Genomic DNA, 16007 nt, shown 5'->3' on the forward strand with positions numbered 1-16007 from the left:
ATAGACCTATAGGTCTTTAGTTTGTTCTGAGCTGTATTGTGGTGGTTAGCAACAGATTTGTCTCAAGAACAATCAAAATTGGTGGGTCGAGCGGTGATTTTCAGCTAGCATTTTTGTTTTTGCATCCTAGGAAGTTTTTATTTGCCGACTCTACTTTTTTTTTTTTTTTTTTTTTTTTGGTATCCAGTGGTTTCCACATCAACATATCTTAGTAAAATCTATGGTTTTTGCTTCGTGGTAGATGATGATAGATACTACGAAAATTTGTAGATTTCTTTTTTGAAAAATAACTTTTTTAAGATAAATTTTAATTTAGACATAATGATAAAATAATAATTTTAGTTATTAAATACTTGAAAAATTCGGTGTCATTTTGGGTGTGTTTAATGGTGTAGTGTAACAGAAACTAAAGGAGCTTTTGATTGAAAATTTTTGAAACTTAGGGGACTCAATTGAACAAAAGTAAAGTTAGAATTCTGAAATAAATTCTGGTCAAATTTAGAGGGTGTGCTTTGTATTTTTGTCAAATAAAAATAAAAGTTTAGCTCCAAACTAGTTTGGAGAATATTGCTCAAACCTACATGCATAGCAATTGATAAACCTATTCATGTGTAGTTTTAGCTACATGACTTATATAATTAGTCATGTATTTTGTTCAAGTAATACACGTGTGGTGACATGGATGGTTTTATGAGTGGCTACATAATGGGTTGGATGAAATTTTTCCAAACTGAAATGGAGGAAAACTGTCCCTGAAAAAATTGAGGTAAATTTCTATTTGTAATTTCTTGTTTTTTATTTGCAACATGGTTATCATTCATCCACAAAAATAAAAGAAATAGAAAATGCAGGTGACTTCCCCTTCTACAATTGGCCAAAATGGGGATATACCCCTTTCAACCAAACTTTCTAGTAAAATGCCCCATGTTTGAAACTATTTAAGGATATGCCCTTGTTTTAAACTCGATTATCTAAAAATTGAGTTTCAATGAAAAACTAGATTTGGCAAAAATCGAGATATAGGCAATCAAACTTAAAATAAAAATAAAAAATCTGCATGGAATTCGAGTTCCATGAACTCGAGTTCCATTCAAGGAACTCAAGTTCCATACAAATTTTTTCAAGAAACTCGATTTTCGCTAAATCGAGTTTTTCATTGAAACTCGATTTTCTAAAAATCGTGTTTCAAAACAGGGGCATATTCCTAAATAGTTTCAAATAGGGGATATTTTACTGGAAAGTTTGGCTAAAAGGGGTAAAACCCAATTTTGGCCTAGTTTGATCTTAACTATATAAGTGATTATAAAGAACTTTAATTATTGTAATCACTTATTATTGGGTATCGCACACATGTTTTGAATACGTCTACAAATTGTGATATGAAATACTTCTATCATTATTTTTTTTAATTATAAACTAATATATCAAATTCAAATTTTTTTTCTCAATTAGATCCAAACAAAAAGAAAAATATTTTTAAAAGTTAATGTGGTTTTTTTTCCCAATCAAAACACTGATGTGATCACTAAAACTTGGAAACATTAGTATCTCATTTAATATTAGCCATTAAACATGCCAACAATGCCAATCGTTTGCCACGTAGGCACTTTTCATAAGTGTGACAATAGGGACAAACTTGATAGCATGTTAAAAATAATATAGACCAAATTATTTACTAAAAAAGTGAGAACAATCTTATTGAAAAAAAAAAAGTGAGAACCAAATTGAAAGTGAACTCAAAATAGTATTTTCACCTTAAAAAAATTGTATTATATAAAAGTAGGACAAAATTTCCTTCTAAGAGATTAAAAAAATTATAATTCTATGTGACATTTTAAACAAATAGTCACATATACTTTACTTCTAATCAAATAAGTTATATACACACTTTACACAAACTATTAAAATGATTCAATTAGATAAACATTGGGATTGGAGAAATTAGGAGTTTGTATTCACGTCATCCAAATTGACTAATTGAACCCAACTCAACTTGACCCTAAAGCTCAAATTGGTTTTTTGTGGGTTGATGAGTTCGGTTCGTTTGTAATTTTTTTTTTTTTTTCTTTTAATTTGAAGATTGGATAGGGTTAAGTTTGGGTTGTCAAATTTTTCAATTCAAGTAACGCTATTATTATTTTGGGAAAATTATACTTTACCCACATGGGGTTTACTTAAAAAAATATTTTGCTTACCTGTGATTTAAAAATTGCCACTTTACCCACCTGAGGTAAGCTTTATTAGTCTCCTGTTACCCACCTCTGTTAAAAATATGGATAAGTTTGTATTTTTCCTACCCTTTTATGTCTCTCTCCTCTCCAAACATAAAAAATATAAATAAATAAATCAAAAAATCAAAAATCAAAAGAAAAAAAAGATCTAAAAGCTAGGTTTTGTAAAAATTAAAACCTAACTTTTAATTGGCAGAGCCAGCATAATGAGCTAGAGGCAAAAATTTTTGAGGAGAGAGAGGGGCATTGGAAGCTAAGTACCAGAAGCTTTATGAACCACTTTACGCAAAGGTATTCATCATATTGACAGGCACTAAGTTCTGCATCATATTTATTGATATCACTAAATTTTTATCATTAGCATGTTTTCCAGGTTAGAGATTTATAAATTAAGTTTAGCCTTGGGTTATCTTATTTGGATTGCAACTCCAGTGTTGTTCATCTGCAGGGTTGGTGTATGTATCTTTTCAGTTAATTTGTTGTGAATGGTGAAGTTGAAGTAGAAGGAGTTACAAGTGAAGCTGGTGTGGATCAAGAAGAGGACAAAGCCACAGACAGTACCTGACTTCTGGCTTACAGTTCAAGTTTTCGTTTGATTGAGAACTATTATTGCTTGAACTTGATTTATGATTTTCTCTGGGAACGCAGAAAAAGGAGTGCCTGACTTCTGGCTTACAGCAATGAAGACTAATGAAATACTAGCTGGGGAGGAACTATGATCTATTTTGGATATTCCCCTTATTTTTGGGACTAAGGGTTCTTTGTTATATATTGTATTGATTTTGGAACTATGATATGTTGTTCCCTTGGATTAGATCATGGAGTGTGATGAAGAGGCTCTTAAGTTCCTCAAAGATATCAAGTGGTGTAGAATTGATGTCCCGAACGGTTTTAAGCTGGAATTCTTCTTTGATACTAATCCTTTTTTAAAGAATTCAGTCCTTAAAAAAACGTATCACACGATTGTTGAAGATGATCCTATTGGCGAAAGCAATTGGGTAATTCCATATCTGTTGCTCTACTGAAATGTTTTGTCTCCTCTTTCTTCGAGTCTCTTCTTATTTGGGGTTTTCTGTAGGACGGAGATTGAATGGTATCATGGGAAAAGCCTGACACAAAGATCTTCAAGAAGAAGCCAAGAAAGGGATCTAAGAATGCCAAATCCATCACAAAAACTGAGAATTAAAAGTTATGGGTTGCAATATACCCTTAAAATAGTCCGTAAGAGATACCAATCTAGGACCATGGAATCCAAGGACAATGGGATGAAATCCACTTCAGAAGTTCTTTGAAACATGAAGACTCTTAGACTTCAAGCATGGGACAATGAATTCCTTCAAAGGTTAGAGAAAAAAAGATCTAAAAATTAGGTTTTAATTTTTACAAAACCTAGCTTTTAGATCTTCTTTTCTTTTGAATTTTTTAGTGTTTTTTTTTTTAATGTTTTGAGATGAAAATGATATAAAAATGTAGCAGAAATACAAATTTATTCCTATTTTTAACAGAGGTTGGTAACTGGAGACAGACAAAACTTACCTCAAGTGAGTAAAGTATCAATTTTTGGATTTTTTTTGAAAATAACCATAAAAGTTAAACTATTTTATTAGTTAGTCAAGGTTTGAAACTATTTTGTTATCTAACGACTCGAGTTTATAATACTCGATTTTACTGTTGCAAATCGACTTTAACAAACTCGATTTCCATGAGGTTAACCCAGAAAGCACTAGGCAGGAAGACACCAACAGCAACACAAGAAAACACCAACAGTAATGCAGCCCAGAAAACATCAATGCAGAAACCCAGAAATCACAGCAACGCAGCTCAGGATCCAACGCAGAAACCCAAAAAAACGCAAGAAAAAACCGTGATTTTTGGGTTTGGATTTTTGCTCCGATTGAGATCGTGATTTGGGTTTGGGATTTTGAGAAATGGATTTAGATGAAGAAGGAAGAATTGGCTTGGGTTTTTGGGGGCTTGGAAGAAGGGAAGAAGATGGTGAACAGGATCTAAAATGGAGAAAAAAAAAAAAAAAAAGAACGAAGGAAGAAGATGGTGAACAGTAGCAGCGACAGAAACCGAGTCCGTTAAAGTCGATTTGCTACAGTAAAATCGAGTCTATAAGACTCGAGTTGTTAGATACCAAATTAGTTTCAAACCATGGCTAACTAATAAAATAGTTTGGCTTTTGTAGTTATTTTCAAAAAAAATCCATCAATTTTTAAATCACAGATAGGTAAAGTATTTTTCAGGCAAACCACAGGTGGGTAAAATGTAATTTCCCCTATTATTTTTTTTAAAACTATGTATTTTAAAATTTGATAGTTTTATATTTAAAAATTCTATTTAAATTTATTAGTTTGATTTATTTTAATATTTTAAGATTTAGGTTTAATAAAATTAGAATATTATGATCAACTTTTTATATTGTAATCATAAATTAAATAGTTGAGTAAAAACCTAATTTCATACCGAACCTAATTTCGAGCTTTTCCTCACCACCGCTACTACCGGTTCCTCACTAAAGGCTCCGATCAAGTGCTACCGACACTAGCTTTGGTGTTCCACAGCCATGGAAGAAAGAGTTTGCATTTGTGCTTCTGTTTGGATTTGGGTTTGAGTCTAGGTTTGTGTGCCAAACGTCAAGGGAAACGTTTGGCAGAGAGAGACCCACGACCTCTGCAACCACCACAGGTAATGAAGATTTGGTGATTTTTTATTTTTGATTTGGGTTTGAAAAGTGGGGTTTGGGTATGGTCATTTGTGGACCTGTGGGTATTTTTTTTATTTGGATTTTGTCTGAAAATTGGTCTAATATGGTGTTTTTGTTGGAGTATGAATGATTATGGATATGTTTGTATACTTTGTGAATTTATATGTGTGTGTGTTTGTGATTGTATGAGATATTGAAGGTTTTATGATTTGGTGTAAAGTTGTCTTGAGCTAAAGCTAAAGATATGCTAAAAAAACTGATATATTTAGTCATTTGAATATGAATTTTATAGGTTTTTGGATTGGAGTTCTATTCTATAGTGATAGTAATATGATTGTTATCTTAGGTCAGTGTTGTGTTGAATTTGGTAAACAACAATTTCACTAATAGCCTTCCTGAATCCATTGGTTCTTTGACTCTTTCTTGAATTTTTGCATTTATACAACAACAAATTCTCTGGAAAGTTGCCATCTTTGAAAAATTGTGAAGAGCTGGTGATTCTTGATGTTGGTGAAAATGAGTTTGCTGGAAGTATACCTTCATGGATAGGACGTAGATGTTCAAGCTTGATGATTCTTAGCCTTCGTTCAAATAACTTTCATGGTCACAAATTGGAAGAACTTTTTGCTCTAACTTCGCTCCAACTCTTAGACCTTTCACACAATAAAATATCTAGAAGATTACCTAAATGTGTTAAGAATTTCAGTGAAATGTCCACAAATAATAATTCACACCACCACATGAAAGTTGAGCCCTCAGAATATTTTTATGGTGCATCACTCCCCCTTGAAAGTGCATTGCTTGTAATAAAGGGGAGAATTCTTGAATATAGCACAATTCTCCAATTGGTAAAAAGTGTAGACTTTTCTCATAATAATTTATCAAGGGAGATCCCTGGAAGTAACCAATCTTCAAGGATTACAATCATTGAATTTGTCATATAATCTCTTGATTTGAAGTATTCTTGAGAACATAGGCAAAATGGAATCTATGGATTTCTCTATGAACAATTCAATGGAATCAATTGAATTGTTCACTTTATATTATAATATTAATTCAAATATATTTTTAGTTTCTTCCGCATTACCAAAAAAAAAAAATCATATTACTTATATTAATACTCAATAATTTTATTAAAAAAAAAAAAACTACATAAAAATTAATAAGCTAGTTAGTCTCAATTCTCATCCCACCAAAAGTACTGTTCAATGGATTACCATATTGACCAAAAGTAAATTAGAACTTCCCAAAAATTTACAAATAACTCTTTTTCTTTTCAAATTATGTTTTTATTTGAGGAAATGACACTTTAATAGTTAAAATTAGGGAGAAATGTGGTTTGGTTCAATCAGTCCAAGGGGAGATTTGGTATTGAATCGAAGGTTTCGATTTTGCCATTTTGACAACTAACCAAGGTTGTCAATTTCGTACCGTACCAGTCGGTACGGCCGGAATATACCATACCGGCCAGCAATCCGGTACGCTCGACCCCCCTATTTCGTACCGGAAAAAATACCGGCCGTACCAACCAATTTCGGGCAATACCGGCCGGTACCGGGCGTATCGGCCGGTACAGAAAAAAGTTTTTTTTTTTTTTTTTAAAGTAGAATGATAACTTATTTGCATTAACTTATTAGTATTATTTGTTTTCTTAGTATGCAATGGTAACTTTTAAGCTTTCTATTTTATTTTTTTATTTTTTTCCCTTTTAATTGATACTAAAGTCTAAAACCATGAATAATTAGTTCTGAATTGAGGAAATGTTTTATGGTAAACTTTTATATTTATTATAATATATATATACATAGACACATACATGCATACATATATATATATATATATATATATATGTATGTATATATATATATATATATATATTTATTTATTTATATATAGATATATATATTTATTTATTTATAAATATAAAAAATAACGGTAAATCCGAAACGGTACACCGGTATTGACCGGTATCCGAAATATATCGTACCGGTGGCCAAACCGGTACGGCCTCCGGTACGGTATTGACATCCTTGCAACTAACACTAACCAATACAATAGAATACCGACCAAGAAAGTCATGGTTTAGTGTAGGTAGTTTTCTCAGTTCAAGACGAGCAAATAATATGTGAAAATAAATATAAGCACTGAGGACTGAGGTATAGGTAAAGTTTTTTTTTTTTTTTTTAATAAATAAATATGACATATTAGTTCAAAGATCCAACCAAAAAATTGAAAAATAAAAACGAGTGGCGACCACCAGGTGAAAAACCAATCAAAACTTTAAAATCAAGTCAATTTCAAGTGTTGATTTAGTAAAATGATTTTTTTAATAACCCTAATTAAAACATGTTTGAGTGCATACCAATAATATAATATATAAAAAAGGTTTGACTTATCTTCAGTATTTTTTTCACTGTAGTCTCTTTTTATTTTAATGAGAAACTACTACATTACCCCTACTATTACTTGCCATTGTTATTTAAAATAAAATGAGATATCTAGTTTAAAAAAGTGATGGACGTAAGCCAAAACTTATAAAAAAATTATATGATTTTAGAGCATAAGAGATTATGTGGGTGTTTGTTGAGTCTATAATTGTGCACAGATATTAGTTTGATCTTAACTATATAAGTGATTATAAAGAACTTTAATTATTATAATTACTTATTATTGGGTATCGCACACATGTTGTGAATACATCTACATATTGTGATATATAATACCTCTATCATTATTTTTCTTAATTATAAACTAATATGTCAAATTAACAATTTTTTTTCTCAATTAGATCCAAAAGAAAAGAAAAATATTTTTAAAAGTTAATGTGGTTTTTTTTTCCCAATCAAAACACTAATCTAATCTCTAAAATTTGGACACATCAGTATCTCATTTAATATTTTAATATTAGCCATTAGACATGCCAATAATGCAAATTGTTCCATTCTCAAAAAAAAAAAAAATGCAAAATGTTTGCCATGTAGGCATTTTTCATAAGTGTGACAATAGGGACAAACTTGACAGCATTTTAAAAATAATCTGGACCAAATTAATTCCTAAAAAAAGTGAGAACAATCTTCTCAAAAAATAAAAATAAAAAAGTGAGAACCAAATTGAAAGTGAACCCAAAATATTATTTTCACCTTAAAAAAATTATATTATATAAAAGTAGGACAAAATTATCTTCTAAGAGATTTTTGTTTTTTTAAATTCTATTTGACATTTTAAACAACTAGTCACATATACTTTACTTCTACTCAAATAAGTTATACACACACACAATCTATTAAAATGATTCAATTAGATAAACATTGGGACTAGAGAAATTAAGAGTTTTTATTCATGTCATCCAATTGTCTAATTCAACCCAACTCAACTTGACCCTAAATCTCAAATTGGTTTTTTGTGGGTTGATGAGTTCGGTTTGTTTGTAAATTTTAGTTTATTTTATTTTATTTTATTTTGAAGCTTGGATAGGGTTAAGTTCGGGTTGTCAAAATTTTCAACTCAAGTAACTCAACCCAATCGACGCTATTAATTTTTTTTTTTTAACTATGTATTTTAAAATTTGATAGTTTTATATTTTAAAATTTATTAGTTTGATTTATTTTAATATTTTAAGATTTAGCTTTAATAAAATTAGAATATTATGATCAACTTTTTAAATTGTAATCATAAATTAAATAGTAAACTTAAATAGTTGAGTAAAAACCTAATTTTAGACCACACAAAATCACCTTTACCCGACAACCCAACCAAATAAGGTTATAGATTTGATTTGAACAAAATTGAACCCAAACCAAATCCCTTAAAAAAAATAGTAATAATAAAAATAAAAAGAAGTAAATTCCAATAAACTATCTTAAGATTTGGGCTAATACCAATAAGGTCCCAAACTTTTGCTTAAATTTATTAGTTTGATTTATTTTAATATTTTAAGATTTAGGTTTAGTAAAATTAGAATATTACGATCAACTTTTTAAATTGTAATCATAAATTAAATAGGAAACTTAAATAGTTGGGTAAAAACCTAATTTCAAACCAAACAAAATCATCTTTACCCGACAACCCAACCCAATAAGGTTATATTTTGATTTGAACAAAATTAAACTCAAACCAAATCCCTTTAAATTATTATAAAAAAAAAAAAAAAAGAAAAAAAAAAAAGGGTAAATTCCAATAAACCATACTGAAATTTGGGCTAATATAAACAAAGTCCAAAACTTTTAAAAAGTAACCAAATTGGTCCCTAAACGGCGTTTAGGCCCGTTACTCATTCTCAGCTTTTCTCAAACCCTCTATCTTCACTCTTTCTCAAACGCTTTCAATTCTCTCTCTCTCTTCTCTCTTACCCACAACGGCAAAACTACCATCTTGCGCTCTCTCTCTCTTCGACTCAGTAGTGCCATGAAAACAGTTGTCTAGGAATTTTCGAGCTTTTCCTCACCACCGCTGCTGCTGGTTCCCACACTGAAGGCTCCGATCGGGTGCTACCGACACTAGCTTTGGTGTTTCCACAGCCATGGAAGAGAGAGTTTGCATTTGTGCTTCTGTTTGGATTTGGGTTTGAGTCTAGGTTTGTGTGCGCTTGGCAGAGAGAGACCCACGACCTCTGCAACTACCACAGGTAACGAATCACACACCGGAAAACGCCACCGATCGTTCTCCTCCTCTTTTGTTGGTTCAGGTCTTGGTTGGGTGACAAAGATTTGGTGATTTTTGTTTTTTGATTTGGGTTTGAAAGGTGGGGTTTGGGTATGGTCATCTGTGGATTTGTGGGTATTTTTTTTATTTATTTAGATTTTGTCTGAAAATTGATCTAATATGGTGTTTTTGTTGGAGTATGAATGATTATGGATATGTTTGTATGCTTTGTGAATTTATATCTATGTGGTGTGTGTGTGTGTGTGTGTGTTTGTGATTGATTGAGACATTGAAGGTTTTATGATTTGATGTAAAGTTGTCTTGAGCTGAAGCTAAAGATATGCTAAAAAAACTGATATATGTAGTCATTTGAATATGAAATTTATAGGTTTTTGGATTGTAGTTCTATTCTATAGTGATAGTAATATGATTGTTATCTTAGGTCAGTTTTGTGTTGAGGGAAAATGTTGGGGCTTTTGATAAAAAATCGAATTTGACTCAAATTTTGGCGACCCATTTGACTGAAACTTGTTTTTTATTAATGGGCTTCCTTTCTTAGTTTAAACTACGGTCATTTTGGGATTTTTCTAGTTTTGCTTTACTGCTACCTTAATAAAACTAGGGTCATTTCAGCTTTGTTGTGAAGTTATTTCTGTGTGTGAGAGAGAGAGAGAGAGAGATTGGAGGTTTTTTTCTTTGGGTAATGTTAGTCTTGAGCTGAAGCTAAAGCTATGCTAAATTGATATATTTAGTTATGCTTTTGGATTAGAGCTCTCTATTCTAAGTAATAGTAATATGATTGTTATCTCAGTCCAGTGTTGTTGAGGGAAGTTTTGGGCTTTTGATAAAAAGAGAATTTGACTCAAATTTTGGCGACCAATTTGATTGAAACTTGTTTTTTTTTTTAAATGGGTTTTCTTTCTTTATTTAAACTATGGTCATTTTGGGATTTTCTAGTTTTGATTTACTACTGCCTTGAGCTTTTAGGAGTTTGGAGATTGGAGATTGGAATTCAATAAGTATAAAGACATAACGAATTTCACAATGTTTTTCAGCACTATTGATATGACAGATTGTGATTGGGGTACCATAAAAGTGATGTCAACAGTGCTTCTAGTGAAAGTGATGCTACACTAATCATAGTTTGCTATCTCAATAAGTTGTAAAAAAAAGTTGTGACATTTTTTGTGTATGTAGCACTGTTGATTAGAATTTTGTTTTTTGAAAAAAAAAAAAAAGCTTTGATGGTTGAGATTTTAATCCACATGTAATAGTTCTTGTGGAAAATTTAGTGTTATGTTAAGTAGAGGATTTGGGAGATTGGCAATTGTGCTAACTGAGACCCATTGTAAGGATTTGGATATCTTTCAGTCTCAATCTTAATGCAATATTTAACATTCAAGATTGGTTCTTTATATTTAATTTTGACTACTTATTGCATTGTCTGGGCTTTTTATCTTATAAAAACAGATTTTAGCAAATTGTGATTGGGTTGTATTCTGTAAATGACCATTTTAAGGGGTTTAAATAAGTTCCTTTCCCCCTGCCATCTTTATGTATCAGCAACCCAACTAGAAACCTGATTCAAGAGTTTTTAGAGCAGATTGGAAACTGACCATTCTGAACCAATTGAATTACAATTTGCTTGGTTTACTATTCCTCCCCTCTGGTTTGGTCTCAGTGCCAAATTTTGCAAAACCGACAGCCTTGGTATGTTGCAAAAAATGCCCTCAACACTGAACTGATATCATTTGGATGCTTGATTATGTTGTTTTGGGTGTCCTATCTCTGTTTCATTTTTGAATCTCCTATATGGCTGGTATCCTTATGTTCTAGGATTCCATCTATACTTCTTTATGTGGGCTGTGGAGAGACAAAACCAAGAATTTTGGGCTATATTTGAGTCTCCAAAGTGGCCTCTTGATTGTTTAACAGTCTTACACTTAATGTTTTTTTGGTTTCAGTTGAATTCTGATTGTTATTGTATGTTACTGTACCAGTCATTGCAACTTCGTAAAATCTCTTTGAGGGTTGAAGGGTTATTTAGGCCTTGTTTGGTTTAAAAAAATGGTCACTCATCACTCAGTTTTCATCACTTATCACTCATCACTCAGTTTTCATCACTCATTACTCATCACTTAAAACACCCCACCCCGTTTGGCACCATCACTCACTTGTCATCACTCAATATTTTTTCAATTATTTGTGGGCCCTATACCTGTACCTTGTGCAACTTTTACTTTTTTTTTTTTTTTCTCCTTCAACCCCTAGTACCCAAACTCACCGAACCCAGTGAAAAAAAAAAAAAAAAAAAAAAAAAAGAAGGAAGAATTGAAGACCAAACCAGTGAAAAATAAAAGAGGAAGAACTAAAGACTGAACCAATGAAAAAAAAAAAAAAAAAAAAAAGGAAGAATTGAAGACCGAATTAGTGAAAAAAAAAAAAAAGAAGTAAGAAGAAGAAGACCGAACCCAGGAGAAGAAATGAATAAAAAAAAGTCAAAGGTCAAAAGGTGCAGCTGTGGGTCCCTCCATGTGTGTTTAATTACAAAAATGCTATTGAGTTATGAGTTATGGAAACTAAAAACAGCTAAAATGTGTTTTCAGTTTCCATAACTCATAACTCAAAAATTAGATAATTGAGTGATGGAAACTGAGTCACGGATCATGAGTCATGGAGTCCAAACAAATGCTCTTCCGTGGACCCCACCAGTTTTGGATCATGAGTTATGAAAACAGGATGATATCACTCAAAACTCTCTTCATCCAAACATCACCTTAATAATGCTGGTTGGGTTCTGTGTTTTAAGTTATCGCTAGTATATTTTGTTTCTACTGTTAAAAAGCATCATTTACATTGCAGTGTTATAAGCATGGTTTTAAAAACTGGACCAGGTCAAAACCCTTTTTGTCTCTGGTTCCTAGTTTTGACTGGTTTTTTTGTTTGGGGGGGGGGTGGGTTTCCGGACCGGACTAGTGCCTAGTTCTCTGTTGAACCGGCCGGGCCATCTGGTCTGGTTTTCAAAACCATGGTTATAAGCATAACAATGTCAATTATTTAGTTCAAATGAGTAGGAAGAAAAAGAAAATGACAACCACAATCGATATCTGTTTCCCATTCACAACCTTTTATTGTCAAATCTCTTTGCTTCACTTTAAAAAATGACAAACATGTTGGAAATATTTTTTAATTTTCTGCCATTTTATTTTATTTTTCAGCTTCTGCAGCAGGGTTTTTGCCAGCAACAGGTTAAAAGTTGGAGGTTGATTATTAGCTACATGGGTAAGAAAACACTTGGCAAGGAAGGCTATAAAAGTAAGAAAGACATGGGAAATGAAGCTGATATATCGGAGGTGAATGGAAGTGAAAATGATGTGCTTATGAGAGTGGAGGAGGGTATCAAAATTAGCAGTGAGGATGAGAGGAGAAATGAAGAGAGAAAAGAAAAGAAAAAGAAGCATAAGAAGGAGAAGAGCAAAGATGGAATTGAGACTGCTTCGTATGTGAATGAAATCCTTGAGGGCAACACAGTGGATGAGCTAGTTAAGGGGCAGGATAGCTTTAAGAAAAGAGATGATGATGGAAAAAAGGATGGGAAAGAATCAAATGAAAATAAGGAGAAGAAGAAAAAGAAGCATAAGGAGGAAAAGAACAAAGATGGAATTGTGACAGCTTCTTATGTGAATGAAATCCTTGAGGATAACAAAGTGGATGAGCTAGTTAAGGGGCAGGATAGCTTTGGGAAAAGAGACAATGATGAAATGAAGTATGGGAAAGAAGCAGGTGAAAAGAAGGAGAAAAAGAAAAAGAAAAAGAAGCATAAGGAGGAAAAGAGCAAAGATGGAATTGAGACAGCTTCTTATTCTAATGAAACCCTTGAGAATAACAAAGTGGATGAGCTAGTTAAGGGGCACAATAGCTTTGGGGAAAGAGATGATGATGAAACCAAGGATGGTAAAGTAGTAGACAAAAAGGGGAAGAAAAGGAAGAGGGACACAGAGGGTAGTGATGTTTCTGTGAAGAACAACATGGGAAAAGAAAGAGAGGTCTCAGATAGGAAAAACACAGAAAAGGTTGAGCCTACAAAAAAGAAAGGAAGGAAAGATATTGAGACCAGTGATCTTAACGAAAGTTCTCCACTGAAGAGAACACCTAGGAGAGTAAGTTTCTCAGATAATGTGGTGGTTTTTTCTTCATCTGATGCTCCAATGGAAGGGAATAGTGATCAAGATGACAGCTTAGTACGAGGTAAGAGGTTTTCACAAGAAGAAGATGAGATGGTTAAAAAGGCTGTTTTTGATTACATAGAGGAACACCAGTTAGGTGATGAAGGCCTAAACATGGTTCTTCATTGTAAATCTCACCGTAAGATTAAAAATTGTTGGAAGGAAATAGGAGCAGCCTTACCTTGGAGGCCTACTGAGAGTGTATATTATCGAGCCCATATTTTGTTTGAAAGAGGTGAGAAGCGTAAATGGACTCAAGAAGAGTATGAACTTATCCGATCTTTCCATAAAAAACATGGGTCAGAGTGGAAATTGATGGCTGATGCGCTTGGCAAACATAGGTTTCATGTAAAGGATACATGGCGTAGAATAAAATTGCCCAATACAAAGAAAGGGCGTTGGTCCCAAGAGGAGTATCAGAACTTGTTTGATTTAGTAAACTTGGATCTGCGAATGAAGGCCAGTGAAGAAAAGAAATCTAAGCATGGTATGTTGCGAGATAATATTGCTTGGGAAGCCATTAGTGATAAGTTATCTACCAGAAGCAATGTGCTTTGCTGCATGAAGTGGTATAACCAATTAACATCACCTATGGTCAGTGAAGGTTTATGGGCTGATGCTGATGACTACCGCCTGCTGGATGCTCTTTACAGCTTGGATGCTTGCTGCATAGAAGATGTGGACTGGGATGATTTGATTGAGCATAGGTCGGGAGAGGTATGTCAAAAGCGATGGGACCAGATGGTCAAACACATCGGTGAGCATTCAAACAAGTCATTTGCTGAACAAGTTGAAGTCCTTTCCAAACGGTATCATCCAGATGTACTTGAAGCAAGAGAGGCCTATGATAGCAAGCCTGCGGTTTCTTGAGCACTATCTCCCAAAGTGTTTTTTGAGTCTGCGATACACAGGAACTCTTTAAGAGTAATATTTTGTAGAAGTGATATAAGTTAAACTAGGGGAGTAACTACATATGAGACATTGTTTGGTTATCGTATCCTGTTTCTTTTTGGTTGATTATTTTATCATTTACTATTGGTTGCTATGTGGTCACCCTTCATTTATTTAGAAAAATAGTAAACACACATGGGAAACGTAGTGTGTGTGGATGGTGATTTGCTTTAGTTTGTTGCTGTTGCTTTTGTTGTTCTCAGATGATTTACTCTCCTTCAACTTGCACTAATTATTGCTAACTTATTGTATTGATGTCATTGGATCACACTGTCACCCGGTACTGGTCTGAAAATTTTCCTATAACATCAGTAAAATTTGACCTTGCTCGCTGTAGTTTGGGTATCTGATTAAAGTTAGAAAGTGGGCTGAGTGGATGTGTTTTGTTTGATTGATTGCTTTTTGTGAAACTCTTTTTCCAGGATTTAACGTTTCGCGTTTTACACATTTATGTTGATTATATGACTGGGGTTTTGCACTAGAAAGTGTAACTATATATTGGAGCATTTTGGTTTGTTGTTGGGTCAGCTTCGTTCTTTGATAATTTTTATCTGTTCTCATTTTTGTTTTTCGTTTTCAAAACTAAACCTAAGTTAAGGATGCTTAAAATCAAATGTGGGTGATTGTTATGGTAAGTTAAAAAGTGATGTTAGTGGTGAGTACTAATGAGAACCAATAAATGTTAGCCAACTCAATTGCTATGAAAAATGTTGTGAAATTTTTTGTGTAGGCACCATTGCTTTAAAATCAATGAAAATGGACTTCAAATACTTTTGACCATATAAATGATCAAGACATTCAAGTGGATTTAAAATTCATGGAATTCAATCAATGCATTCCAAATCCCCTTTTTGTAAATCTAAATCCCTGTTCTCAAATGCAACCCTATTTCAAGTAATTTAGAAATAGGAATAGGTCAGTATTTCGTTTTCTTTTTATTCTTAGAGAAAGAGGCCAGTATTTCTATTGATACTCAACTCTTTAACAAAATTATATCTTTTGCAAATGGATGAAAAGAATCCCAATATGGTGAAAACAGAAATAGAAACTCATTTATCATATAATGTAGCATGTTTATATGGAAACTTTTGGATTTAGCAAAAATACCTAAATTTCATTGTTGTACGTATCATAATCTACACTAGAGATATATTAGTTGGGAGATGAAAAAGTGAGGGATAAAAAATATTTAGTTTTCTTTCGTGTGTGTTTGGTTGGGAAGATGTAAAAGTGAAGAATAGAAACTTT

General features: G+C 32.6%; 1 protein-coding gene and 1 pseudogene across 1 annotated transcript; both read left to right on the forward strand.

Moving 5' to 3' along the window:
- Positions 1–845: 845 nt before the first annotated feature.
- LOC115990125 lies at positions 846–3481 on the forward strand (annotated as a pseudogene).
- A 5730-nt stretch (positions 3482–9211) lies between these two features.
- On the forward strand, positions 9212–14991 carry LOC115992400 (RNA polymerase I termination factor-like). Its single transcript, XM_031116591.1, has 2 exons — positions 9212–9565; positions 12801–14991. The coding sequence occupies exon 2, from the start codon at positions 12861–12863 to the stop codon at positions 14676–14678; it is 1818 nt and encodes a 605-aa protein (XP_030972451.1). The 5' UTR covers positions 9212–9565; positions 12801–12860; the 3' UTR covers positions 14679–14991.
- The last annotated feature ends 1016 nt before the right edge of the window (positions 14992–16007 follow it).

This window comes from Quercus lobata, chromosome 5 (genome assembly GCF_001633185.2).
Source record: "Quercus lobata isolate SW786 chromosome 5, ValleyOak3.0 Primary Assembly, whole genome shotgun sequence".
In the NCBI taxonomy this organism is placed as follows: Eukaryota; Viridiplantae; Streptophyta; class Magnoliopsida; order Fagales; family Fagaceae; genus Quercus; species Quercus lobata.